General features: G+C 36.3%; 1 protein-coding gene across 1 annotated transcript; it reads right to left on the minus strand.

Moving 5' to 3' along the window:
* Nucleotides 1-5,356: 5,356 nt before the first annotated feature.
* Nucleotides 5,357-25,665, minus strand: LOC145576076 (DNA topoisomerase 3-alpha-like). Its single transcript, XM_081633864.1, has 24 exons — nucleotides 25,375-25,665; nucleotides 24,557-24,735; nucleotides 24,399-24,471; nucleotides 22,650-22,772; nucleotides 22,380-22,501; nucleotides 22,222-22,294; nucleotides 22,005-22,121; nucleotides 21,016-21,099; nucleotides 20,346-20,525; nucleotides 20,008-20,136; nucleotides 18,376-18,450; nucleotides 16,552-16,641; nucleotides 13,307-13,411; nucleotides 12,253-12,287; nucleotides 10,996-11,125; nucleotides 10,799-10,851; nucleotides 10,436-10,535; nucleotides 9,789-9,827; nucleotides 8,677-8,755; nucleotides 8,445-8,516; nucleotides 7,796-7,879; nucleotides 7,069-7,239; nucleotides 6,219-6,339; nucleotides 5,357-5,745 (listed from the first exon to the last, which is right to left on the minus strand). The coding sequence occupies exons 1-24, from the start codon at nucleotides 25,663-25,665 to the stop codon at nucleotides 5,508-5,510; spliced, it is 2,763 nt and encodes a 920-aa protein (XP_081489990.1). The 3' UTR covers nucleotides 5,357-5,507.
* Nucleotides 25,666-27,957: the final 2,292 nt, after the last annotated feature.

Raw genomic sequence — 27,957 nt, forward strand, 5'->3', positions numbered from 1 at the left:
ATTTTGATAAAAGTACAGTGTGAGTCATGATTTAGATAGTATGTGAGAGAGATTGATTTATATAATTATATATATAAGTGGGGACCATAAAAGAGAGAGAAATGCTAAAATATTTTGGATGGGGTATTATATAGAAGAGAGAAAAATAATAAAATATAGTTTAAAGTTACCAAAGATAGAAATAATGCACTTAAAAAGACGGAGAGAGTAGAATTAATCGAATAGTAAATATAATTCTCTAAACAATTAGCTCAACCCAATTTTGACTATTAGACTTAAAAAGTTTGATTGATACTTCAATGTTCTGTAGTATTTCCTCCGTTTTTTTTTATAGTTGCAACCATTTGACTTTTACACTATTCATGTATTTCACTTTGACTAGCTTTAATGATTTATACATAAATACAGATATAGTTATGTGGGATCTTGTTAGATTCGTCTCGATTTGTAAAATTTTAATATCTAAAATTTATATTTTTTACATATTAGTAATCAGAGATATTAACAATTCAAAACCTGCATCGGCAAGAGTGAAAAGTGAAGTGTTGCAAATATAAAAAAACAAAGGAAGTATAAGATTAGTTGTTAAATTTGTACCATATCCCCCCTAAATAATTTTGACGTCTTAAAATTTAATTTTGGCTTACTTATCAAAAATTTCAATACCCTACTAATAAAGAGTGCCAAAATAATGTACCTACTATGATTAAACGACAATGTCAAAATAGACTATTTCCTTACAAAATGACTTTATATGAGAACGTAATCATGTCTACCATCTTGGACATAAGTTGGTCTGCAAGTTCTTCTGTTAGGTTGATCTTGCTGATATCTACCTCCCACTTTTTTTTTTCTTTTTGATGACATAAACGTTACCAGTTACCACTACTAAATAAAGGTCATTTTTTATTATACAAGTATAATATTCCATATTTGATTGTCGAGTCATGTGCAGCTTGTGTAGATTGTGTTTTGTTTTTTTTTTTCCAAATATTTTTTTATTATTATTATTAGAAAAGGTTTTGCATAGAACATAATCACGTGAGACCGGACTCAACAACAAAAAGACGTGGGTCTGAGAAACCCGATCAAAGCCCTCGCACCAATATTGTCTTATTCCTAATAAAAGTATCTTATTCCTGACTAAAATAGTCTTATTCCTAACTAAAATTATCTTATTCCTGACTAAAATAATCTTATTTCTGACTAAAATTATAAAATTATCTTATTTCTGACTAAAATAATCTCATTCCTGACTAAAATCATCTAATTCACAAAATGGTAAACAAAATCACAAAATTCGTATTGAATAAAACTTAATTAACACTTACAAAACAATAAATGGGACCCAATGGAAACAACAATGCACTGCACCGTCTGCACTAGCACAAATATGACTATACCAACAAATTTGCAAACATATTTTCTTCTTAATTATTTAGCATCTGGCCAGTAAGCATCTGTGATGATTCTTTTAATCTGTGCATTGTTTACTTGGGGACTCATATTGAGAAATTGAAACCTTAGATATTCGCCATTTTTGCACTAGTATTCCAACGTGGTCAAATCATTCTCCAACATGCCCCGATTAATCCACAAAGGAAACCCCACAAAAATAAATAATTACGTAAATATTAACAAATTACATGAAACTAATTATATATTAACAAACCACTAAGTTTTAACTTAATTCACCATATACCATTCAATTTTATAAAAATGTCACAACATGCCATTGATAACTAACGGTGTTAACGTCCGTTAGTCATTAAGGCTAATAAGACCACGTGACAACATTTAATTGGTTTCCTGCTAAATTATTTAATTTCAAAATAATTATTTAATTAATTATCAAACGCTTTTTAAAAAGAATAAAAAAAAACCAGCCATCCATCACGTCCACCCAACCAGCCACCAACCGGAATCCGGCCAGCCAACCAGCGCGGAACTCGACTAGCCAGCCGGTGCGAAATCCGACCTGCTGCTAGCCGACGCGGATTCCGACCCAGCCAGCCGCCACCAACTTAAAACCCTCACCCTCCCTTGAAAACTCTCGCTCCCCATCCACCGTCGCCCAAATTGTCGGCGCCCAAATTCCTCCCCCACGCCGGCAAACCCAAGTCGACGGCGCCCAAACCCCTCCCTCAACCACCTTCCCCCTTTTCCCCCTTAACCACCATCCCAAAACCTTAAAACCCCAAAATCAAAATCTAGCGTTTCGATTTTGGGGTTTTAAGTTTCCGATTTTCAAGTTAGTATGGCTGGTCGTTTACCTTGTAGAGGAAGGGAAAATGACGTTTGGATGGGGAGGGGTTTTTAGGTGGGGCGATTTTTCGGGTTTGGGGTGGGTTGGAGGGCGAATTCGTGGTGGAGTATGGGTGGTTCAAAGAAGGGGGGCAACCACGAAGCAAGTCGAGGCTGTGGTGAGAGACGGTGCCGGCACATTGGAGGGACGGTGCCGCCGCGATGGAGGGACGGTGCCGCCGCGTGGAGGCCGACACGGTGGAAGGGCAGGCTGGGCTGGAGCAGTGTGGGGCTAAGAAGGGGTGGTTAGTTTTTTTTTCATTTAATTATTTTTTTTAATGATTTTCTGTTTTTTAATTAATTAAATAAGGTCGAATAAGAAGACGCCATGTGGCATCGTTAACGTTAATAGCTAACGTTGTTAACGAAAATGGCATTTGGTGACATTTTCCTAAAACTTATGATTATATGGTGAATTTGAAAAATGTTGGTGGTATATGGTGAATTAAGTTAAACTCAGTGGTATTTTGTGAAAAATCCGAAACTATTTTATCACTATGAGGCTGACATCTCACCTCTATATGGTGATTAAAAGGCTTTTTTATCACTGCATTCTGCAAAAACAAACAATAAAATAATCCTTTTTAAGATCATTGTTAGATATTTTGTCAATAATAGCAACTCGTATTAGTTAAAAGCAGACGTGAATCCATTCGTGATTGGATTGCTGCGACGTATAAAGGGATGACCACGAAACCATTCACAAGATCACACTCTTGGAACTTGTAATTCTACTGTTTTTAAACAAGTCACTCTTATAGAAATGCAACCTCTCTATCAATTCCCATTTTCTTTTACTCACTCCGGTACTATTAACACCAACACTAAAGTTTACTAAGTTGGTGGTAACACAGATATTCATGGATTTCGTCAATTAATAACTGAGAGGTGTGGCGGATGTCCAAAGTCAATTACTGACGATAATGAAATCAAAAAGAATAATATGAGTCATACAATTGGCGAAAGTGATTTTGGCATAGATTTTTTGTGCAGTTGAATGTAATTCAGGTGTTATTTTAGTCTCCGTTAAATTTTTCCCCAAGGTTGCGAGTATTAGAGGATAAAATTTAAAAATTTACTTATTTGGAGGTAATTGCACTTCTTATTTGGAGGTAATCTCAGTTTTCTTGTTATCTAAAATTTCAGTGTATTCCATAACTTTCTTCAACTCTAAAGACTATTTTTAAACCGAATGCAATTAGCTGGCTTTTCGATTCTCCAAACTCAGATTCCAAACCAGCATTCAAGTTGAAATTTTTTTGCTGAATATGTAAAATATCAGCTTCAATTTTTGAAATCTTGGAAATTTGAGCTTCAATTTTAGAAATTTTAGCTTCAATTTTGGAAATTTCAGCATTCTTCTCTTTGATAATTGACATTTCATGTTGGAATTCCATAATTTGCTTTTTAAGCTCTTCGGATTCTTCCCTCAATTTCCCAATAGCAGAATCATCAACACCCTCGTTATTCGCCATATCTCAGCCCTAGTGACAGAACAAGTTGTAGGGTTTTATAGGTACTACGCAGCGGAAATAACATGAATCATATTCATACAGTACCTAATCCAAGGATCTAATGCATAACACATAAAGAACAAATAATTGTACCTTTGAAGCGTGATTCCACGTGCGATCGAGCAAGAATAAAGGGAGATACCCCAAGCGTGATTCCTCTACTTGGTCCACGGGCACAAGTTAAGACCTCCACTAATGCTAGTTAGTTGCAATTGAAACCTTCAATTGACCTTCTACGGAGAAGAGCGACAAACTAACCAATAACCACCACGATAACCACCACGAACCACCACCTATGGGGCGACCGTACATACGTGAGGGGAGAGGGAGAGCCGTGAGTTAGAGAGAGAATTAGGGTTTTGGGATTGGTTGCCTTGATGTCAAAATTCACAGTGTGTGAATTATGACTGCTTACTACAAACCCTAGGCATGGATCTTATTTATAGATCTCATCTCTAAATAAGAGCCCATGTCAAAAGCCCAAAACCTAATTCCAATCTAACCATGCTAGCCCAATCCAATTCATGATTAGTTAATTGCTCATGAGGCCCATTAATGGGCCTCTTACTTGCTTAACCCAATACCCTTGTTGTGTGACCTCATAGGATCCATTCTATAAGGCTTTGGGCTATTTAACTAACCCAAAGATCAATTATCATATCTAGCACCAGATATTGACGACCCTATAGAATGAACTTATTATCTCCATAATAGTGATCCTTGATATATCTAGTAATTGCACTTATCGAAGACATAATTCTTTCACAAGTGTAGGAGAAAATCTTGGTTAATATGTCAGCCCTAGTGACAGGCCTAGTAACATGAAAAATGAATAAAAGGAGGGAGAGAGGTAGGTGACAGCTTTTATACAATTTTGATTAGGGCTTTTATACTTGGGCTTAAATAATAGGTTCTAGTTTCATGTACCCTATAGGGAACCTATACTAGCAGGGTACCTTAAAAGTTCCAGGTCCAAAATTATGTTACCCGTAATCGGAACCTCTTGCAACAAGTTCCCTTTTTTATTACCCGAAACCGGAACCTGATCTACAGGTTCCGGTTCTAAAACCTGCGATTCCGAGCAGGTTTCGGTTCCAGGTCAGGTCACCCCTCGTTGATACTTCAATGTTCTGTAGTAGTAGAATAAGATTGGTTGTTAAATTTGCATCGTATCCCCTAAATAATTTTGACACCTTAAAAATTAATTTTGGCTTACTTATCAAAAATTTCAATACCCTACTAATAAATAGTGCCAAAATAATATCCCTACTATCACTATGGTTAGATGACGATGTCAAAACAGACTCTATCCTTACAAAATGACTTATATGAGTGTCTACCAGCTTGGACATAAGTTGTCTGCGACTCTTTCCTTACAAAATGACTTATATGAGTGTCTACCAGCTCGGACATAAGTTGTTTGCAAGTTCTTCTGTTAGGTTGATCATGTTGATATCTGAGAAGCAATTTACCTCCCACTTTTTCTTGACTCTCACAAGTTGGAAACAAGGCAACAGGATTATAAGCTAACCCTTCAACTATAATATATTATAAGCATAGAGTGTACATGATATAATTTTGAATCACAGATTTGCCAGTAATTTTGGATTACACTTTATACACAGAATATTGGATAAGTAGTTACAGGATGTATGATCTAACTGCAGTGATTATTCGGATAAACACAACCTATATGCCACGGTTTGGACAAGAATTTGCAAAGTGAGATGGATCACCACAAGTAAAGCATCTTCTTCCGGATACAGGTTCACCTGTTGCTGAAACAAAAGTCGTATCACTTCCACGACCCCCACCACGGCGCCCCCTACCTCGACCACCCCGTCTAGCATATGTAGCATTTGAGCCTCTTCCATTGGTATGCAAAGCATTCTGTCCTCCACCGCCACCGTCAACCATATCTTCCCATCTGATTTCAGGTAATAGAAAAACATTAAGGTGTATGCATAGAGCTGGATAGCTGGCTTTGACAACTACATTGTACTTGAGCAAAAACCTACAGTGTGATCACTGTGATGTACCTAGTGGTTTGCAACTTTGCATATATTCTTGTAAATATCCGGTTTGGACAAAATTTACAAGTCAACAACATTCTGAAATAAGAATCTACATAAAAATAGGGCTGCATATGAGACTCCTACAAACCAAATCTTGGTGGGCAACTTGCTTAAGGCCTATGAGGTAATAAAAACAGGCAGCTGTTATTTACACAGAAGTACTAACACAGCCACACGCCCATACCGTCTAAATAATGCTTGAAGGGAAAAACGGGTCTTGGTCGGGGCACTGGGCCTGGGGACAAGGCAGGTTCAGGAACTCACCATTCAAAAAAAACAGGAAAAAAAGAAAATCTTAAGCACAAATTTGAGATTCGGTACATACACAAAGAATCTGCACTCCTGAGATTGACATGAATAAAACTTTCGGCCCCTATTATTTGTAGTATTTGCTGTTCGCAATACACAGGGTTCTCCACACGAACTACATGATAATGAGGAACTCTCTGTAACAGCAGAGTAAAGTCAGGAAACAGTTTATGCATATCCACATTAGCAAAAGTTGATCCTAAGAACATTCAAGACATTAAACTATATGAAAGCACAATTATGAATAGACCCTTAAAACTTGAGAAAATAGACTTCTATCACTAAATTTGACATTCATTAGTCATTGTTTTTGTTCATAATTTCCCTAATAACTTCTTGCTTAATTATTTTGCAATTACAGATTGAGCCTATTGACAAAGGAAATAATTATTTTGTTCTCATTAATTAGTTACGAGAATAGTACGGTGTACGAATTTATACTGTCAACAATGATGAAAACTGTCATCATTCCACATGAAAAATATAAAAGCATTAAAAATATAAAAGCAACAAAGATCAACTTCCAAATTCTTGACACCTGAAAAAAGCAATTTCAAATGCCCTGATGCATTGGTCCAGAAAGCTAATAAACTAGTCTCACAGTGAAGTTGTAAAAAGCTTGATGTAAACAAAGCCAGAAAACTGTCATCACTCCGCAAATTTTTAACCACAAGATCCTTTTTATTGGACTAGCCATCCAGGAAGAAGAGAATGCTATGTTTACCAAATATTATAAGACAAGCCGTGAGGATATCTAGTCATTAACTACAGACTCCATATAAGTTTGGCTGGCAATAGAAAAGCATGATCAGTACAGCCTTAAAAGCTTGAAGAAGGGGAGTGGAATAGTAATACAATCACCATACCATCAGTGTGATTTGTTGCTCGAGACCTAGCACGTCCAGATGTTGAGACCTGGGAAGGGCAATCATTCGAACTATGGCCTGTCTGTCCACAGTGGGAGCAGACACCACGCTGCACATTACTTGCCATATTTCTTGCAGAAGTGGTGGTTGGAGTTTGTCCTCGCACTGCAGCTAAATGGAAAGAAAACAGTCTGATAACCACAGATTATATGGGAAAGCAGGAAGCAAGAGTTTCTAGATAATTCCTCCCTATCCATCCAATCCTCTCAACACCCCCCCCCCCCTGACACAAACAGTTCCAAAGATTATTTAAATCCATTTATGTGTGTAATACATTCTTGCACGCAAGAGCACAAAACATAAGGAATTTCAAGGGGATGATGCAAGGATGTCCATTAAACTTTCAAAAAAAAATTATTATCACAAGTTATTGTGTAATCTTCCGTTGAAATAGCTAAAAGTGACTAATAATCATCACCAACTCAACTACCCTAATAGAGGTTCCCACCCAAATCAGGATTGGGGTAGGAGAGGGAGGGGTCAGATGTATACAGCCTTATTTCTATAAGAAAAAGTTGTTTCCAATACTTGAAAATCTTTGGAGACAACGAGTACAGCACAAACAGTAAACTGTAGAGCATTGTATTGTAGAAGAACCTACTGGCATTCTTAATTCTAGGAAGAATAATCAACCTTAAATATAGCAATATTAAGAGAGACAACATACCAGATGTCCCAGAAAGATTGTGAGGACCAGTTCCACATATTTCTGTTAACTGTCTGAGTGTGTCATCACATCCACCAACACAGCCTGGGAGGATATTCTGAATTAGTATTCACAATGGTTCCAAATTTTTTTTTAAGGTCTAGTTTAAAGTTGATAATGATAAATAAATATACGACCTCCGTTTCAAATTATTTGCAACGATTTGACATAAAATGTGAGTAGAAAATGTCTAATCGTTGCAAATAATTTGAAACATAGGTAGTATGCAACATATCAGTTAGTCCAGTTACAGTGTTTTTGGATGAGGTGAACTGAGGAAATTTATAAATTAACTATTTTGAAACATAGTTATGTTCAATTATGGAAGGCAAGGAATAGTAGAGATCCATATCCCTTCTCTTTTTATAAATCAAATCCTTTCAATAAGGAAAAGGCAATCCTTCCTTTCTCTCTTCTTGTGCAATCTAAATAAGAGACTAGTTCTCCTCCCCACACCATCATCCCTCTGCTCCAAAAAAATGGTTTTTTCCAGTGTACGCTCTTCTCCTGAAAGTAGTAAGGGTTTGTATCTCCCTAAGCTTAATGTGATGAAGGACCACCACCTAAAACAGAAAAAATAAATTGCAAAATATCTTGGCATAAAAAGTACCTAAATGATCCACACTGTAATTTGGAGGAATTTCCAACCGCCGAAACTTGAACTGTATTAAGAACAATGGACCTGGATGCAATATGTGATTAGTGATACACTGTGTAAATGTGAAAACTAAAAAGGTAGCCCTCAATAAGGTGAAAAAAAAAATTGGAGTACTAAGGATCTACAGCCTATACAATCTCCCAATTGACCATACATGGCTACAGAAGTCAAAATTTATAACAACCTGGAGAGCACAAGTTGCATATATTAGAGGTCACAGTTGCTTCTGATATAGATCCAGGTAGCCAAACAACATTTCTACACTGCAAATTGCAGCAAAGTCCAATTAGTACTTGCCTGAAACAAAATCTCCATAATGGATGAGTAAAGCAACAATATAGCAACAAGAAAGAATCATGAAAGATCGTGATAAAAGGTTCAAGTTTGAAGAGCAAGTACAGAACACAGAATATTGATTCCCTTCTAAGAAAAGATTTTGGTACTCATAAAAATGATATTGGCTGGCACCTCTCTTTTTACAAAAGCCTTATTATGTTTCACAGTAGGATTTGGCACTCCTCTTCTGCCAAGAAGCCTTTTTATATTTCAAAATAGGATTTGGCACAAATATTGCGGCAATAATATAGACCAGGAATAGCATGGGATAGTTAAAATATTTAAAATAAATAAAAATAAAAAATAAACGCAAAGTGGACTAGTAAAGCATGCGGCAATCTTACGGAGTAAGAAATACAACAGACGTCAATTAAATTTTGTGCCCAAAAGGTTTTTTTTTTTTTTTAAAAAAAAAAGAAAATTAAAGGTGATTTTTATATCCTAAAAAGAAGTGTTAATCTTGAGACATCATATTATGAAAGTGTGAAAAACATAAAGGGACAGGGCATATGCGGGAAGGGGAATTATGGCAGCTTATTGACAGACTCCAATGAGCTACAAGCCTAGATTAATGAAGTAGTGAGTGTGGATAATCAAAACCTCAAGCCTTCAAGACAAAGAAAACAAAGCCAATTCAAACCATACCATGAATCTAAGACAAGAGGCAGCCATTTAAATATGGTGCAGTCCAGGGGTCAAAATGTCCAACCTTACTGGTATCTTTAAGGCTCTTCCATGAATTGGTAAATTGCTAGAGCCGGACAAAAAAGTACGGTCACAAGAATATATGCAACAATGACAAAGATCCACTTAGTTAGACAATTACCGTGCAACTAAAGAAAAGAACACTTGTACTATGATAGTATGATCAGTTGATTCAGTTCCAGGATTCAAGTTCACTAATTTAAATAAGTAAATGGAAATATTCAAGATTTCAACCACCATACAAAACATAATTACCAGAGGAAAGGCCAAGCACGAAACCATGAATTTTCCATCCTGCATATAAGAAATAAACAGTGAATAAACAAAATTGATATTTTATTCTGTAAAAGCTGCCATCTTCAAATCAGCAATCCTTAATCCTATTAGCAGCTGACAAAGCCTCTATAGTGAAAAAGCAATCCAAGTGACTTAAAAGGAACGCATATTAGATCATATCAGAATCACACACAATATCATCCCATAAGGACATTGATGGTTGTGGGTATACGTTAAACATCACAAGAGTGCAAAACTAGCTAAAAGCAAAAAAAAAAAAAAAAAAAAAAAAAAAAAAAAAAATGTCAAATCAAGGCTTGCAAGGGCAATGTAATGCACTGCCTTCTGTTAAAAACATTTATATGGCATGCTCGATGCAACCATGAAAGGGTTCAGGGTAAGTGGCACAAACCAATGCCCGTCCTTTCACGGATTCATTCCATTTCCATACATGTGATAGAATAAATTGCACGCATTTTTTTTATTTCTTTAATTGTCAAATCCCACTCAAAGTGATTTAGTGAAACACTGCAAAACACAAGTAAAGTCGTCCTGAAAATAAAGGGGAAAAGTACAATCTGAACACAAACTATGCCTAAAAAAGCTATAATTCTTTGATCTCTCACAGGTTTGCGTTTCAGTGCCATATCAGCCTGTTGGCAAAGACCACAGCGGCGAACAACACCACCAATTGTCTGCTGCTCTTCTGCCCCAGATCTATTAGTTCTACAGGGAAGAAGAAAAAAAAAAAAAATTAAAGCCAGGACACCAACTTGAGGAATACTCCTTTCATCAGACAATATAAGTGTAACCTGTCATAGACCAACCCACAATTTAATTAATATTGCATTGACAAATAAGAGAGTAGTAATTGTTAAGATATAGCACTAAATAAGAAACATAGTGCACTCGACAATAAACTGCAATATAGATGTTCCTTTACTCTACATAGTCAAAGTATAACCAACTTTTTCGTATGTAGGTTGTACCTGTCAAAAAATATTTCCATGGCTTCAAAGAGTTTAACTTTGTTCACCCTAGCCTGCAAATTCCCTCAAAAAAGAACCAAAATTCAAAATTTATATATGAAAAAGTCACATTAACACACATCATAAATTGCAAAATGTTCAATGAAATGGTGCAAAGGCATACAGATGCTGTTTATTTGAGGGTCACAGACACTTACATCTAAGAAACAAGCTTTCATTTCTTGCAAACATGAAGCCAAAATTTCTGCTTTTCTCTTGGTTCCTAAGCTAACAGCCCTCATATCATCCTCCATCTTGGATCTGAGATAAGGTTTCCAGAGCTCATATCTGAATACGAAAACACAAGAAACAGGGATGGACAATTTAACATCAGAAAAGAGAGTAGGAACTAGGAAACCATGGATTGAATGCATTTTGCCACCAAAATCTATTGAATTAGGTATCAAACTTTACAGCCCGTTAGTAGGAGATAATAAATGATGGTAATAGTGATGAATATATATGTTTTCTGAGATTAAAGTCACATGGAAAAGCCCATTATGGGACTCCACCCCCCAAACATGTAGTTTTCTTCATAAATGTTCATTACCACTCTATACCAACTCCAAAGTGGTGCTAGATGGTAATGGAAAAAATTTGAAGAAAAAAGTTGGGACAGACAAGTGTTTCCATAGAATCGAACACAAGAGCCTACAAGACCCAAATAAAATGATCACTATCACGACCATTTATAGCCTACCAAAAGGGAGGTAAGAAGAATAACTAGAACCAACCTTAAAACATGTAAGGGGGCACCATTTTAGGAGGAATAGCAAGGGATTTAATCATTTAACAATGTTCCAAGAACGAAACAATAGATGAATAATCCTACATCATCAGTGAATGTGTTAGACCCCAACTGCGCCACCATACTCATCATCAAGCATTGCGGCCAAGAAATCTGGCTGTCATCACTGGTCTCACCCACAACCATAAAATCCTCATTTTAGCATCTTTGGTAATACAGTATATGGCAAAGTAAACTAGCTGTAACTTGCAAGGGGTGGGCTAGTAGCCAGTAGAGAGGTGGAAGTGGGTGGAAATACGATGGAGAATAAGGTGGTCAAAGGTGGTTGCATGGTCCCATGGTAGTCGGTGAACATATGTTTAGAATTTCTTTTAATTTCCTAGACAAAGGAGTTCTAGACTTCTAGTAGGGGATGGGAGTGGAGATTTATAATTCTTCTCTTACAAAAGCAGTCTGAGTGGGTAAATACAGCAACAATAACAATAGGAACCAATATTTGATCTTCTGTCATTCAAGGGGGTAAATGATTTATACTTTTAATTTACTCAGTTTCAACAAGGTATAAACAAGGGAGTCCCTATCCCCAAGAGACTCAAGATGAGACTAGGTATATAAATTAGACATTCTTGTAGATGGTGGGTGAAACTTGTGAGAGCAATTGACTTACCCCATGTCATCATATCCCATAACCAATGATTCGCCCTGAAAGAAAAATAAAATTCGAAATAATTAAAAGCTGAAAATCAAAGAACCTGAAAAAGTTAACAGAAAGCCTATTTTCCTAATAAAGTAATCTTTGTGTTGAAAATATTAGATAATTAAAAAGCATATACTGAATTGTCAGCAAAAGTTGGAAGACACTTGTTTACCTATTTCTGAATAACCCAAAAATTCACTACTAGCTACTTAGGAGGAATATTCCACATAGATGAGGTTAGAAAGAGTAACATATACACAAATAAGGAAAAACAAACCAAACCAAGCCTGATTTAAACAGGCCAGCAAGTATAGAAAATGAAAATATAAAAGAAAGCTCAGGAAAGTTATATGCTAGAAATTGGCATGATAATGCAAATACGTAATCATCAAGCAAGGTATAAGATGAACTGCTCTGGAAAGAAATAAAACCATTAATATGTTTTAATCTAGTAACACTAATCCCATCAGACAGTACAAATCTCGCACATATGAGCTTCTGGTATGAGCATGGAAGCAAGATAGCAAACTCACGCTTTCACTTACAAAAACGAGGGTGCTCTAACCATTAGGATACATTTTGCATAGTAACTATAGAGCTTATGATAGTATACATAGCAACACCAATCACGCACATGTCGTTGTAAGTAGCTCTAGTATCTGATCCAAACAAATACCCCAGCATAATCTTAATAACTGCTTTCCTAAGAGTTTGTTGTGGAAACCAGTTCCCAATTGTTTCCCCCAAACCCACCTGTATCATGACCAGGAAAATGATTCTACAAAAACTCCAAAGCATAATAAGCATTAAATATAAAGTACATATAAGATTTTAAATAAAAGCCACAGCACTGATTTCCACTCTTAATCTAGGCATTCAAAAATAAGAAAATTAGTTTTGATAGCGATAAGAGTAGCTGGATTTTGCAAACAACTAGAGCAAAGGAGATTGAGAGAAAATGATATAGGTCAAGCAAGAAGCAACCAATCCAATAATTAAAAAATGTAAGGTAAAGATCACTCACAAGATTAGTAGGCGAAAAACGAGTATTTGCATCTTTCGTAGCATAGAAACGATCTAACAGCTTCTTGATGTGATCATGCATGGTTGCATCAGTACCAATTCCTGCCTATATGAAAGCCATGATGCATAATTACTGATTAAGAATAAATATACAGCACTTAACATTATTAATCAACAAATAGATTTAACAAATAGATTTAACATTATTAATCAAGGGCTTGGAGTTGGGATCAGGAGGGAGCGTGGGAGAAAAGAATTTAGTTTGCGGATTGGTTCTTGGAATGTGGGGTCTCTTACGGGAAAATCAGCAGAATTGGTAGAAGTAATGAAAAGACGACGCGTGAACATCATGTGCCTCCAAGAGACAAGATGGACAGGAGAAGGAGCTCGAGGCTTGGTTTTGGGGTATAAGGTATGGTATGTTGGGCAAGAAACGAGCCACAGAACAAGGAATGGTGGAGCTAGGAACGGAGTTGGTGTGGTTCTCGATGAGAGGTTGGCAAAAGAGGTGATCGAGGTCTATCGGAAGAACGATAGGTTGATAAGGCTGAAGTTGCTATGTGGCAAGGAGATTGTGAATGTTATCAGTGCTTATGCTCCCCAAGTGGGTTTAGATGCAGAAGAGAAACGACAATTTTGGGAGGACCTAGACGAGGTGGTGCAGGGTGTCCACCACTCAGAGAAGTTATATATTGGAGGGGATCTAAATGGGCACGTTGGGGCGAGCCGAGATGGCTATGAGAGTGTCCATGGAGGTTTTGGGTATGGGCAGAGGGACGCCGGTGGTGAAGCTATTATGGATTTTGCCCAATCATATGATTTAATTTTGGCTAATACTTGGTTTAAGAAGAGGGATTCACACTTGATAACTTTTCGGAATGGAGCAAATGCAACTCAAATAGACTTCCTGCTCACAAGGAGCATAGATAGACAAAGTTGCATAAACTGTAAGGTTATCCCAGGGGAGAGTGTGGTCACCCAACACCGGCTATTGGTAATGACTATTCGTCTGAAAGAGAAGGCGAAGAAAAAAGTTAGACAAGAAGAACCAAGGATAAGATGGTGGACCCTAAGGGATGCAAAAGCTAAGGTTTTTACAGAAAAGGTAATTGAAGAAGCGGATTGGGATGGAGAGGTGGATCCGGACAAGACTTGGTTACGAATGAAGAACTGTTTCCTAAGAGTGGCCAAAGAGGTCTTAGGGGAAGTAAGGGGAAGAACTTCGGTACAGAGAGATACTTCGTGGTGGAATGAAGAGGTGAAAGCAGTAATTAAGCAAAAAAGGGAATGCTATCAAGCCTTAGGAAAATGTAGGAGTGATGAAACCTTTGCAGCGTATAAGGAGGCTAAGAGTAAGGCAAAGGCAGCTGTTCGCCAAGCAAAAGAAAAGGCATATCAGGAGGTTTATGAAAAGCTTGATTCCAAGGAGGGAGAAAGGATCATTTATAAGATGGCAAAGAGAAGACAAGAGGCAAGGAAGGATATTGGCATGGTGAAGTGTGTCAAAGATAAGAACCAAATGGTCCTAGTGCAAGAGGAGGGCATCAAGGACAGGTGGAAGGGGTACTTCGATGAATTATTTAATGGAAGTAATGGAGTTGTGATAGGAGATACCTCTATGAGTGATGAAGAAATCAACATGGAGTATGTGCGAAGGATTAGGAGAGTAGAGGTGGAGATTGCACTGAGGAAGATGAAACCTAAGAAGGCGGTTGGCCCTGATGGGGTACCGATAGAGGTGTGGAGGTGTTTGGGTAAGATTGGTATTGATTGGTTAACAAACCTTTTCAACAAGATATGGACGGCTACAAGGATCCCACAAGATTGGAGGAAGAGCACCTTGGTCCCGGTTTATAAAAACAAAGGAGACGCTCAAGATTGTTCTAACTATCGAGGAATTAAGCTTATGAGCCATACTATGAAGTTGTGGGAAAGGGTGATTGAACAAAGGTTGAGGGCATGCACAAGCATTTCAGATAACCAATTTGGTTTTATGCCTGGGAGATCTACTATGGAGGCAATCCATTTGATAAGACAAATGATGGAGTTTTATAGGGTAAAGAAGAAAGATCTTCATATGGTCTTTATTGATTTAGAGAAGGCATATGACAAGGTGCCAAGAGAGATACTTTGGTGGGCAATGTTGAAGAAAGGTATCCCACGAAGGTATGTAGACCTAGTTAAGGATATGTATCGGGATGTGTCAACAAATGTGAGGACATGCGGAGGGTTGACAAAAGATTTCCCTATTACAATCGGATTGCATCAAGGGTCTGCATTAAGCCCTTTTCTTTTTGCAACGGTTCTAGATGAATTAACTAGACCAATTCAAGATGAGGTTCCATGGTGTATGCTGTTCGCAGATGATATCGTTTTGGTGGATGAGACTAAGGATGGGGTTAATGTCAAGTTGGAGCAATGGAGGCAAAGGTTGGAATCTAGAGGGTTTAAGCTAAGTCGGAGTAAGACTGAATATTTGGTATGTCGTTTTGGCACTCAGAGGGGGACAAGCAATGAAGTGGTGAGTTTGGATGGAAAGGATTTGACCATGAGTGAATGTTTTAAGTACCTAGGGTCGATCATCCAGAAGAATGGTGACATTGATCAAGACGTGACCCACAGGATTAAGTCAGGGTGGCTTAAATGGAGAGCGGCCACGGGAGTGTTATGCGACCGCAGCATTCCCTTAAAGTTGAAGGGAAAATTCTACAGGACTGCCATAAGACCAGTGTTGCTCTATGGTACAGAATGTTGGGCTTCTAAGAAAGAGCATATTAAAAAGATGGAGGTTACGGAAATGCGCATGTTAAGGTGGATGTGTGGAAACACTTTAAGAGATAGAATCAGAAATGAGGTTATTCGCAAGAAAGTAGGTGTGGCGGGCATTGTAGATAAATTAAGGGAAAATCGTCTGCGTTGGTTTGGACATGTAAGACGGAGACCCGAGGGTGCACCGGTGCGAAGAGTGGAAGAGTGGGACCATGGAGGGATTAAACGAGGAAGAGGGAGACCAAAGATGACTTGGTTGGAAGGAGTGAGGAAGGATATGAAGTGCATGGATTTACGTGAGGATGAAGTTTTGGATCGTAAGGGATGGAGGAGAAAGATTTATGTTGATGACTACACGGAATAATCAAATTTGGTTCATGTTAGCCGACCCCACTTTTGGGATTAAGGCTTTGATTGATTGATTGATTGATTGAAATAGATTTAACGTATATAAGTTTAACTATAAATCTCACACACTTTATCCATGCAGCTCAGCAAATCAGCTTCACTTAAGAGCGGCGGTTGTCTGGTCACTCCTGAGTCTAAAGTCAACATAGTTGGAGTAAACTGCAAAAGAAAATCTCAAGTAATCATCTTCATGGTAACATAAAGGTGGAAACCATTTCTTAACACCATTGGTTGCCTGATTGGTGGATAGACATATAAGATATAACAACTTCCAATAGTCATTAAATTAAATGATTTTGTTCCTATCATGAAATGAACAGTTAGAAAGGATCGAATATGATCTCCTAAAGCGACTCTACTGCACCACAATAATTGTCACAACTAGTTCTGATTCAGTTTGTACTGTTGCCCTTAATTATTCTTAGAGGTATAAATGTCTGATGCTCCAATCATTGTTATGGGAGCTTTGGGTTAGATATCATTACCACTAACGTTGAATATATTATTTTAGGCGCCTAATATTTAAACATAACAGTTTGAAATTTTTCTTATTGGAAATTTAAGCATTTTAATTTGGTTATGAATTATTATTTCTTTTTCCTTCCATTTAATTCATTTCAGTGATAATTAGTGACCGGCAGATTTTGTGAGAAGAAAGGGCATAGGGAGTAATTACCATCCTGGGAAAGATTGTAATGGGAAACTGATGACCTTTCTTCTCATGAAATCTTTTAGTCACCAGACTCCCGTAACAATTGGAGACAAGATTGGAGACAGAACTAACAAAGATCTTACGACGGAATGGGATTCTTGTTGAATGCAACTCATCACTAGAAGGTGAAGAGCTTGAGTAAAATTCCCTAGCCTTGCCTAATATCAAAATAGAAGATGAAGCCGAACCCATTACTAATGGACCCATGAGAGTACTAAGCATCTTAATTATTCCAATGACTGCTGACTCAAATCAGTTTACAAACATCTGTCAATCTAATTCTTATCACCTTTCACAAAAATATTATCATAAAAATACGATAAGAAAGGTCTTGAACCTTGAATTTCTTTCAAAAAGATAAAGCAATAAGAATTCCCCTCATACCTCCTCTCTTGGAATCACAACATATCTAGCTGCCTCTTGGCAAGAGCCTTAAGCATAAGCCATGGTGCTTGAAAATAAATATATGAACTAGATGACAATCCTCCTTGGGAATCAAAATGACAAATACCTTTCAACCGCATGACAATATGAAACTACCAAATTTCATATTTATTTTCTTAAGAGTGCTCAAACAAACTTACTTAATGAAAATTAAAATCATTTAGCTTCAATATTGCTCCTACAGTCTTACAAGGTAGGGAAACCCTTTCTAACATCACCCCTGAAAAACTGATCATGCAGTCTTTTTTGGGCTAATGTAACCAAGACTTTCAACATCATCCTAAGAACAGCTTTTCATAAAAGGCTCACTACTCTTTGAAAAGCTACTTTTCCTCCTAGGCTTCTATAGCCCAACAACACCAAAGTAAATACGTAGTAATTAACATAATGCCATATTTAGGATGAAAATTTTCTTCTTCCTGACAAACACTCCATACCATCGAGATACAAAGCAATAATTTAAAACTCATCAAATTATTATCCAAATCTCCATCCAAAGTCACCTACTTCAAGTGTATCTTAATTCTCATCAATATTTCATCTTTTTATTGATAAATAAGCTGGAAAAATATCCCACCAATCTGTGGACAATACAGCAAATCTAATGATTGATCTATTAATCATTCGAAGTAACATCATTCAGCCATGTTAACAATGTTCATGAAAGAACCTAAAAAATAGTTGATATAAATGCAGGAAGACTTTGAGATGTATCTGGTGAAGATTGAAGAGCAAACCTGTTGTCCAAACATATAAGTTGGAATCATAGAACCTCCCCAACTTTCAAAACGATAGACATCCAAATAATTTTTCTGCAAAGCAAGAAAGACAAGTTAGTAGTGAAAGAAAAATTATAGTCAATATCATAATCAAGACAAGTGTCTTCATACCACATTCCAGCTACCTACCAAAATTTACATGAAAAGAGTTGAAAAAATATTGCTTGTAGATACAAACATGCCTACATCACCAATCAAATCAGTAAGATTTAAGTATGCTCAACATAGCATTAGAGGCCCTTGCCAGGATACGGATTATTCGAATATGGTATAGTAGGTCAGCATAAGTTACCAAGCTCAACACAAAGAGTCAAAATACTTTCTCTAGCACCAAGCCACCAAACTACGCTCTCTTTTACTATACTCCTGTTTCCGAAAGATCTACCCTTTTACTGTAATCTCGGTTAAAAGTGTTCAAAATTTGACTACAAATTCTCACTAATATACGACCAAAAAAAAAACATAATCACATGGGGTGTCTTGCTTATATCTTCTTAATATGCAGTTTCCAAAAAGTAACTTTTAATTTTTTATAACACAAAATTAAAAATATTGACAATTAAACATGTGCATTGAAAATTGTGAAAAAACAAATGTGTAAATCAAAAGAAAATAGAGGGAATATGTGTTACACAAATGTAATCTCTCTATGCATGTATGTCATAGCAGAACTTTGAACAACTCTCTCCGTATCTGAATAAGTGAATTACTAATTTTAAATGGTCGTATCTGAATAAGTGCATCACTTCCTTACATGGAACTATCTCTCTATATTTTATAATTTATCTTTCCTCCCACTAACCCCACTTGATATTCTGTATTATTTCTCTCTTCCCATGATCCCGACACATACTCACATTATCATTCTTAGAATAAAATAACCTCCCACTCAATTAATAGCAATATGTATAATTGTCAATTTCATCCACTTACACATTAAAATACCCACTTTATTACAAATGTTTAAAACTTTGTGCACCAACAACTCAACAAGTGATGCACTTAAATAGATACTGGGGGAGTAATTTTTTTTTATTATCAATGAGTAAAAAAAAAAAATTGATTTCCGAAAACTATATATTGAGACGCTTCCAACAAATACCCACAGCATTGGTCAAAGTGGATAATGTAAATAGTGCATCAATCCAAACTAAGGCAATTAAAATAACAGAGGGAGTAAAACACTAAAACATAACAACTTCACCAAGGTGCCCTGAACACTTTAAGGCCAAAGTTAAATATGATTTTTAAAAGGAGGAGGGGAAATAAAAGCAAACGTGGCATAAGACTTTTAATTAATCATTGTCATCTTGTGAAGGTAAAAATTAATCTCCCAATTACATCAATAAGAAAGAGGCAACAATGTTTATTTGAATGAACTTCGGGCTCTATAAACTACAAACAATCTGAGAAGGACTAACAAAACTAAGTTTCATAGGCAATTACAGCATCCAAACGTAACCTATTGCCTAGAATGGCGGCTTTATCTTCTTGCTAGTAACTAGAAGCGCAAGCTGGCGATATCATTTTTAAAGCTATTCCTTGTATCTAGGTCTAGATATTTTAAAGAAAATTGAACCACAAACTTACAGCAAGTATCACTCTTCCAGATGCAGAAAACATTTCACCAGCTATATCAATCTCTACCGTAGTCTCAGCGCTCACAGCTGGCTGTGAGACACAAGCCAGGAAATGGCGAACAACCAGCTCATATACATTCTGCAAACATGGGAGCACCCAAAAATCAGAATAATTTATTTAAATAAATAATAAAGCTTCAAAGCCACCCTTAATATGAGATAAATAATTACACATTAACATTCACATTTTTGAGAATAGTGAAAGGCAAGTTTTAAAATCAGTGCACGCAATTTATTATGAGATTACTAATACAATTTCAAACAATAAGGTAATATAGGAGAACTAACATTGTGGTCCTGGCTCCATCCAGACTCCCCAGCAGAAAACTTTGTTGGATGAATTGGTGGATGAGCTTTGTCATCATGGCCACCACTTCCAGGATTTTTCCAAAGATCTGCCTCAAGGTCCAATAACCGTTGTGCATAGGTACCCCATACTGGATGTGCTTGTTGTTCTTGCACAATTGCCTAAATTATGAAGGTTTAAAATATCAAATCAATTCATAAACAAAATCAAAATTGCAGAAAGCAAAGCAAGATAAAGAAACAATAGGTTGGTGCATATGAAGATGTCATGTTTCTAGTGAGAAACAATAATAATTCATAAACAAAATCAAAATTGCAGAAACCAAAGCAAGATAAAGAAACAATAGGTTGGTGCATACAAAGATGTCATGTTTCTAGTGAGAAACAAAAATAAAAATTAAAAAAAAAAAAAAAGGGCAGCCCGGTGCACATTGGCGTCCCCGCTAGACGAGGGTCCGGGGAAGGGTCCCACCACAAGGGTGTATAGGGGGCAAGCCTTCCCTTGTCAATTTTGACAAGAGGCCGCTCCTAGGACTTGAACCCATGACCTCAAAGTCACGCAGCGACACCTTAACCGGTGCGCCAAGGCTCCCGTTTCTAGTGAGAAATGATGACTTAATAATAAGTAAAAAGATAGATCAGAGTTACCAACATGCAGATCAGTCCTAGCCGAGAAAGAGTCAGTCTCGGTTCGAGGATAGCTAATGAAACCAGATTGGTATAGCTCTTCTGCCACCTGAGAAGACAAGCAGAAATTTTTGGTAATCTAGCATACATGTTTTACTTCACCCTTTCGATGGTCCATGATACAGCATAATACGTTGGTAAGACTAAAAAATTGTAAAGTTCTAAGATGACTTTGAACTTGCACATCCACACTTAAGACCAAAGCAGCCAAGAAAGCACTCATTTATAGCAGAGTGGATATGTTAGTAAATCTTCAGGGACTAAAGATTCAAAATGAATAAGAATATGGGGAAGTTTACATCTGAATAAAAAGATAATGGAATTTTAGGCAGGCCAACAAAAAGTGTACAGCATAAGCCTTAAGGAGCTCGTGAGCCAAGATTATTACCAGGGATCCTATTTCAAACCAGAAAACTTTGTCCAAAGAAAAAGAGACAAGCAAGTCATTCAGTTAAGTATTTGAGTGCACCTATATTTTTAATTCTATGTAGTAGTAAATTGGATGTAATGTGCAAATGCCTTCTTGACATAGTGGTCGTGATAAAGATTAATGGAAATATTAGCTAGTAGTAAAGTAAAATGTCATCAGCAATACAGCGACCAAAAACAAATTCAGCCCACAAGCTAAGATATTGCACGCCATGCGTGCACAATATAAAAAATATGTATGTAATATTATAGTAGTGAAAGTTATAAAATAAAAGGTTGAAATTATTACAATTAGTAGTAGCCCATTACTCAACTATGCCACGAACAATAAAACAAATCTAGAAAAAATATTTGATTACTGAGTTAACAGACAATCCTTCAAAATTTTCCGGCCATTTCTGTAAATTATATTAAGTTTGCAGTATTGCTACTCTAATCTCTTAAATTAGCAGGATTGAAATATTTTTTGACAATACATTTCTTCTAAGATCAATTATGATAAACAGTACTCCTGGCCATACATACCTTCATGGTGCGTTCGGAACTCAATCTGAAATATCGTGACGCGCGTTTTTCAAGTTCAATTGTACTTAATGGGTAAGGAGGATATTTTAGTTTTTCCTGCTGTCTAACCATTGTAACCTGCATTAGCATTTTGTGAAAAATCAGCTCTTGAAACTGTTGATTGCAACTTAATTCTAAACAGTTTGCTATGTAAGCCAATTAAAATCATTTTACTCACAGTAGCAGTTGGTTCCTCAACACACATCTCATAGATGATGACTGCACAGGTATAGTCAAACATATGGCCACGCCTGTAAAACAGTTCAAGATTTAATCTTTAATAGTTAAAAATTTTACACAGAATGACAGAACTAGAGAGATGCTGACAAATTTTACATCCAACTGAAATTTGCAATTCCTTCCTCTGAGTTGTGAGAACAATTGATAGTCCAAAACTCTTCCGGTTCATGTGCTTGTATTTCCCAATACCTTTCCACAACAAAGCCAAGTGTTGGAAACTACAAATGACAAGAGAGCTTCTATGTCAAAGAAAATGAGGAGAGGGAGAGGAAGAAGGGGAGAAGAGGAGGTAGACAAAAGGACATGCATACATGCAAGATGACCAATGGAATAGGGATGAGTTAATGCAGCAACAGGTGGCACTACCTGACATGGACCATAACTTAAAACAAGACTTCTGTCCTCAGTAGCAATATTGAAGTTGAAAGCATCTTTAAGAAGCATTGTCTGGAACCTGGTGAAAGAAGCACCAATACGTAGATCTATCTCCTGCAGAAGCAATGAAAATAATACCTGTAAAAGGGTATAGAGAGAAGCTACAAGCAAACCAAAAAAAAAAAAAACAAAAAAAAAAAAGGACCACTACGAGAATGACCCAAATGTATTACTTGGCAATTTCAACCAAACAGTAGTTATTATGAAGGTCATATAAAACAAGAAGAGTTTTGAGTTTGAACTTCACATAAGTCTGGCTCCCCCGATTAAACAAGGGGGAGAAAAAAGAAAGCCAGTCCAGAATCTGCAACTACGGCTCACAGGCATACATGTCATTAGACTGTTCACTATGTATGTCCGGATGTAAAGAAAAAACTTTATAATCTTCATTCCAATATCAGCATGTAGTTAATTCTTTCTAACTCTTTCGTTATGTGTTCAATTGATTCGCAACACAGCAAGTCAACAACCAGTAAAAGAGCTACAAGCCCTTGCCCAAGCAGAAATATATAGGAAGGCCAGCAAACAGGTACAAGTCGTTCAACAACATGCTTCAATTCCACCCACTCACGTTTCCAATAACACAAAAAAAATAATAAATAAATAAATAAAAACACACACACACACAAATGAATAAGTGCCTGTTTGGCCTGGCTTCTCAAAGAGCTTCTGAGGGGTAGAAGGAGAAACTTGGCCAAACATTGTAACTTACAAAAGTAACTTTAGCTTCTTGAGAAGCCCGCTGCAAAGAAAAGTAAGTTGTTGAAGTAGAAGCTACTATTTGTAGCTTCTTGGTTCAGTTTCCCGGGGAGGAGATTTAGGCATTAAATGAAATTTTTTGCCGACCAATATGCCCTCATAAATGGTTAAAAGGACCATATATCCTCACATAAAATCAAGTCCTCTGGTCTCTCTCTCCTCCCCCTCTCTCTCCTCCATCTTTTGTCTCCATAGATTTGTCCACAAGTACATGCTCTATATCTGCTGCTAAAACGACCCCGAAGAATTACCATTCGCCGGTCTAATGGAGATTGTGGTGGCGAAATTGGTACACAAGTAGAGGATCGGAGGGTGGGGGGATTGATGAATCAGATAAAAGTTCAGATATCTTTAGGATGGATTTCTAATTTATGGATTAAACTTTAACAAGTGACAGACTTAAGAACAACATTAGAGATTCATTAGTAATGGTGCCGTGGTGGTGGGTGGTAATAATGGCATAGAGTAGCAGCACTAGCAGGGGAAAAGTAGATCAGAATTGTGAGAAAATTAATGGATCTTCTATAAAAAAAAAAAAAAGAAAAAAAAATGACATGATGAATACTCATTTTATTTATCAACTAAAACTAATCTTCATTTGTAATTAATCTTCATTTATCAGATAAATATTAATCGCTTTTTATCCAATAAACATTACTCTTCATTTGCTTGGACATATTATAATAGGCCAAACAATGTAAAATTGTTTTTATTTCTCAAAAGCACTTCTAAAATTTTGTGGCCAAACAAATATGTTTACCACAAGTGTTTCTTTAGAAACAGTTTCTAGAAAACTACTTCTAGGAAACAGAAACTGTCTTACAGGACCTTGGCCAAACATACCCTAAAGCATTTGAAAATCTGTATAACATTGAATTTACAAAACATTGAAGTTTGAAAGAAATACACAAAGAAACAAACCTGCCTTGCATCTACAGCCTCGGCAAATGATTGATTTGGTCGAACAAGGTTCTGTACTGCTTCATGGATATCCCTAATAAATCCAAGATGACAATCCATTAGATTAAACCCCATGGTATAATAAATCCCTGTAAGGAACATATTATGTAGGTTCATACCTGTCAATCAAAGCAGAAAAGCGAGCCCTCCATGTATTCAAGTTGGGGTTAGCTTCTGCACAAACCTCAATTACCTCAAACGCAATATTTTCTCCTTCCCTATCACAATCAAGCCACAGTATGAGCCACTGGCAGCCCCTTGCTTCCTGTTGCAGTGTTCTCTTGATATCCAACTTGTCCTAAATCATAAACAACAGTTATGATTATTAACCATTCGTCCTAGAATTACATAAGTTAAGAGAACTATGGAAGCATAACTTAGAGCAAAAGTTGAACAAGGCAGGATACCTCTACACATATCATACCAACTGTCTATAACTAAAACCGATTTAAATTCATCCTAATTCTCATAAGGCCGAAACCTACATACTGTCTGAATCAAGAATTCCAAATAATCTGTCTAACTCGTATCCTATAAAAGCCCCACTATAGAACAATTGCCACACATACCTTTCAAATCCAAGAGTTGCAAACTCCACATACCCAACAAAAGTTAAAATTAAACACACCAATGCTATTTTTATTTTTTTTTTTTCATGAATAGGGAGCCACAAAGGCCATAAATTTAGACGAGATTCAGTTCCACAGTCTCGGTACCACCCTGACATTTTAACCAGCTAAGCTAATTAACATCAGCGTTATATTGCACAATGCTACTCGAAACCTTTTAAAACATCTACCAACTAAGCTAGTTAACATCCGCACTTTTTTGCAAAATGCTACTCAAAACCAACTATATAATCAAACAAAAAACAATCACACTCAACCTGAATTCACATAATCAAATTAAATTAAATTAGATGATTTCAGGGGCAAACCTGAGGAACAGTTTTATGAACGGGAGCTTGATAGAGGTCACTAGGATCACACGAATGCCATTTTTTATACCGCTGATCAAACTCGAGCTCCATTAGATGACCAGTGACGGAAGTGAAGAGCATATGAATAGGTTGACCTCGAATTGTGTAATCGAATTCGAAGATTTTGTTGTACCTGGATCGTCCTTCTCTAACCCTAAGTTGATTTCTTGACAAAATTCCGGCGACGGCTTTTGCTACTGACGGCTTCTCCGCCACGTTTAAAGCCCTAATTTGGCGGTTTCCGGCCATCGGAGAGTCGCCGGCACCGAGGTTTAGGGTTTTGTTGGAGAACAAAAAATTGAGATTATGAAATTGAGTTGAGTGTGTGTTTTTTTTTTTTTTTTTGAAAGGAGTTGAGTGTGTTTAGTTTAGAGGGGTTCCTTTGATTTTCCCGCCTTTTTCATATTCTAATTTATAAATATACTTCTATTTATTGAGAGTGTAGTTTTGAAAATGCACTTGATATGTAATTACAGCCGTGAATGATCAACGAGTTTAATTGGTTTAAGTTTTTAGAGATAGTATTTAAAATACCATATTAGGCCTCGTTTATTTGATGTAAAACATTTTAAAGGAAAACGCTATTGCAATTTAGTTTTCCTTTATTTGTTTGCATACAAGGAAAGTTCAAGAAAAATAAAAAAATAGGATTAAGAATGTGAGGAAGGATGAGAGGGAAGTAAAAAAGGAACTAAAGAGGAGGGAGGGAAATGTGGTTTCCTTGCTTTGTAAAGGAAAAGGTTTTCCAACATTAGGCTATGTTTGTTTTAAAGGAAAACAATTGTCATGAAAAATTACTTTTCAATAGATAGGGGTGTAAATGAGTCGATACGTTCGTGAACTACTCGCGAACAAGCTCGGTCAAAGCTTGGTCAAAACTCGTTTGTTAAGCTAACAAACAAGCTTTAACAAAAATTTTAAGCTCGTCACATAAATGAACACAACTCGAACAACATCATGTTCGACTCGGTAGCGTTCATGAACAACTTGTTTAAGTCCATTTATAAGTTTTTCTACGGCTAATTAAAACTTGAAAAATTTATAAATCTTTTATTTATACATATTTGTAAAATGTGCTAATTATTTCATCATGTAAAGGCATAAAAACTCCGCCATTACCTTTTTCTATAGAAAGAATATAAATATCTTATATAAAATAAAATGGATGTGTTAAAATTTGAAAGAAATTAAATCATACTTTTAATGATAAATTTCGGCTCGTTTATTTAATCAAGCCCGATTTAGACCCGTTCAAGCTCGAACTTAAACATGAAATGCAAACGAGTATGTTCGTGAACAAAGCTCGAACAAGGCAAATTTTTAACAAGCCCAACTCGAACAAGATTTTTAAAAGCTCATTCAAGCTCAAGATAGTTCGAACACAAATAATTCTTATCAAGCTAAGCTCGAACAGACTAAAACTCGGCTCGGCCCGGATCGTTTGTAGCCCTATCAATAGAAAACGTGATTTTAAAGAAAGTTTTTATTTGTTTGTTTGATTAGAGGAAAACTTAAAGAGAAAAGGAAAAATAAAGTAAAGGGAAAGAAAGGATGGGAGGAGAGTATAAGGAGAAGTAATGAGTGGAGAGGAAAATGTGACATACCTTCTTTTTCAAAGGAAAACAGTTTTTCTTTTTCTAAAGTGTAATTTTCCACCTTTAGAAAAATTATTTTCTATCTCTTATCAAAACAAACAAAGGAAAATGAAAAGATGGAGGAAAATCATTTTTCACAAAAAAGTTTTCCACCAAAACAAATAGTCTAAAGATGTAATTCTCCACCCCTCCACAAACCAAACAAAGGAAAGTGAAAAATTGAGACTCATTTTTCATGACAACATTTTACATCAAACCAAACAAAGGATTTTTCCATATTTTTTTAGGATTTTTTTTTTTTTAAGGATGTCTACCCGGTTCACCGAAGCTTAGCTCCGACTACATTCAAATCCAACCTGAGTCGCGCATATGGCTTATGGTGGGTGAGTCTCCCAACCAGTGGCGGAGACAAAAATTTCTATTGGGGGGGATGACAACTAAACATCTCATGATTTGACAAAAAAATTTTAAAGAAGAAATTAAAATACATACATAGATAATTTAATAGTTAAAGTTTTACAACTCAAAAATCCAAAATATTTAGTCATACAATTCAAAAAAGATGAAAGAAAATACATAAAATTTAAAATTAAATTACAATTGCATCATTTGAGTCTTCTCATTTTCAAAACGATCGATGTTTTATTTTTTCAATGCAAACTTGTAGGAATACTTTCTTCTCAATAAGAGCAACCAAATAATCATTCATCGGTTACGCAACTTACTTTTGACATGTGTTATTCAATTCCGGAGTATGCTTTTTCAACACTTGTCGTATCATACATATCACATATGAAATTAAGAAACGATTTAACATCCTAACATTGGGATATAAACAATCAACATTAAGCAATTATAACAATTAAAAAAATTTAAATTCCAACAATTAAGCCAATATATAACAATAAAAAATTTAAATTCCAACAATTAAGCAAATACAACAATA

This window comes from Chenopodium album, chromosome 13 (assembly GCF_948465745.1).
Source record: "Chenopodium album chromosome 13, dcCheAlbu1.1, whole genome shotgun sequence".
NCBI classification, from domain to species: Eukaryota; Viridiplantae; Streptophyta; class Magnoliopsida; order Caryophyllales; family Amaranthaceae; genus Chenopodium; species Chenopodium album.

Coding starts and splice junctions, on each gene's coding strand:
- LOC145576076 (XM_081633864.1), bottom strand. CDS start 25,665: ATGGCCGGAAACCGCCAAATTAGGGCTTTAAACGTGGCGGAGAAGCCG. Junction 22,122..22,221: donor TTGAGGAACCAACTGCTACT/GTGAGTAAAATG, acceptor ATGCTAATGCAG/GTTACAATGGTTAGACAGCA. Junction 9,828..10,435: donor TGGCACTGAAACGCAAACCT/GTGAGAGATCAA, acceptor TCTTATATGCAG/GATGGAAAATTCATGGTTTC.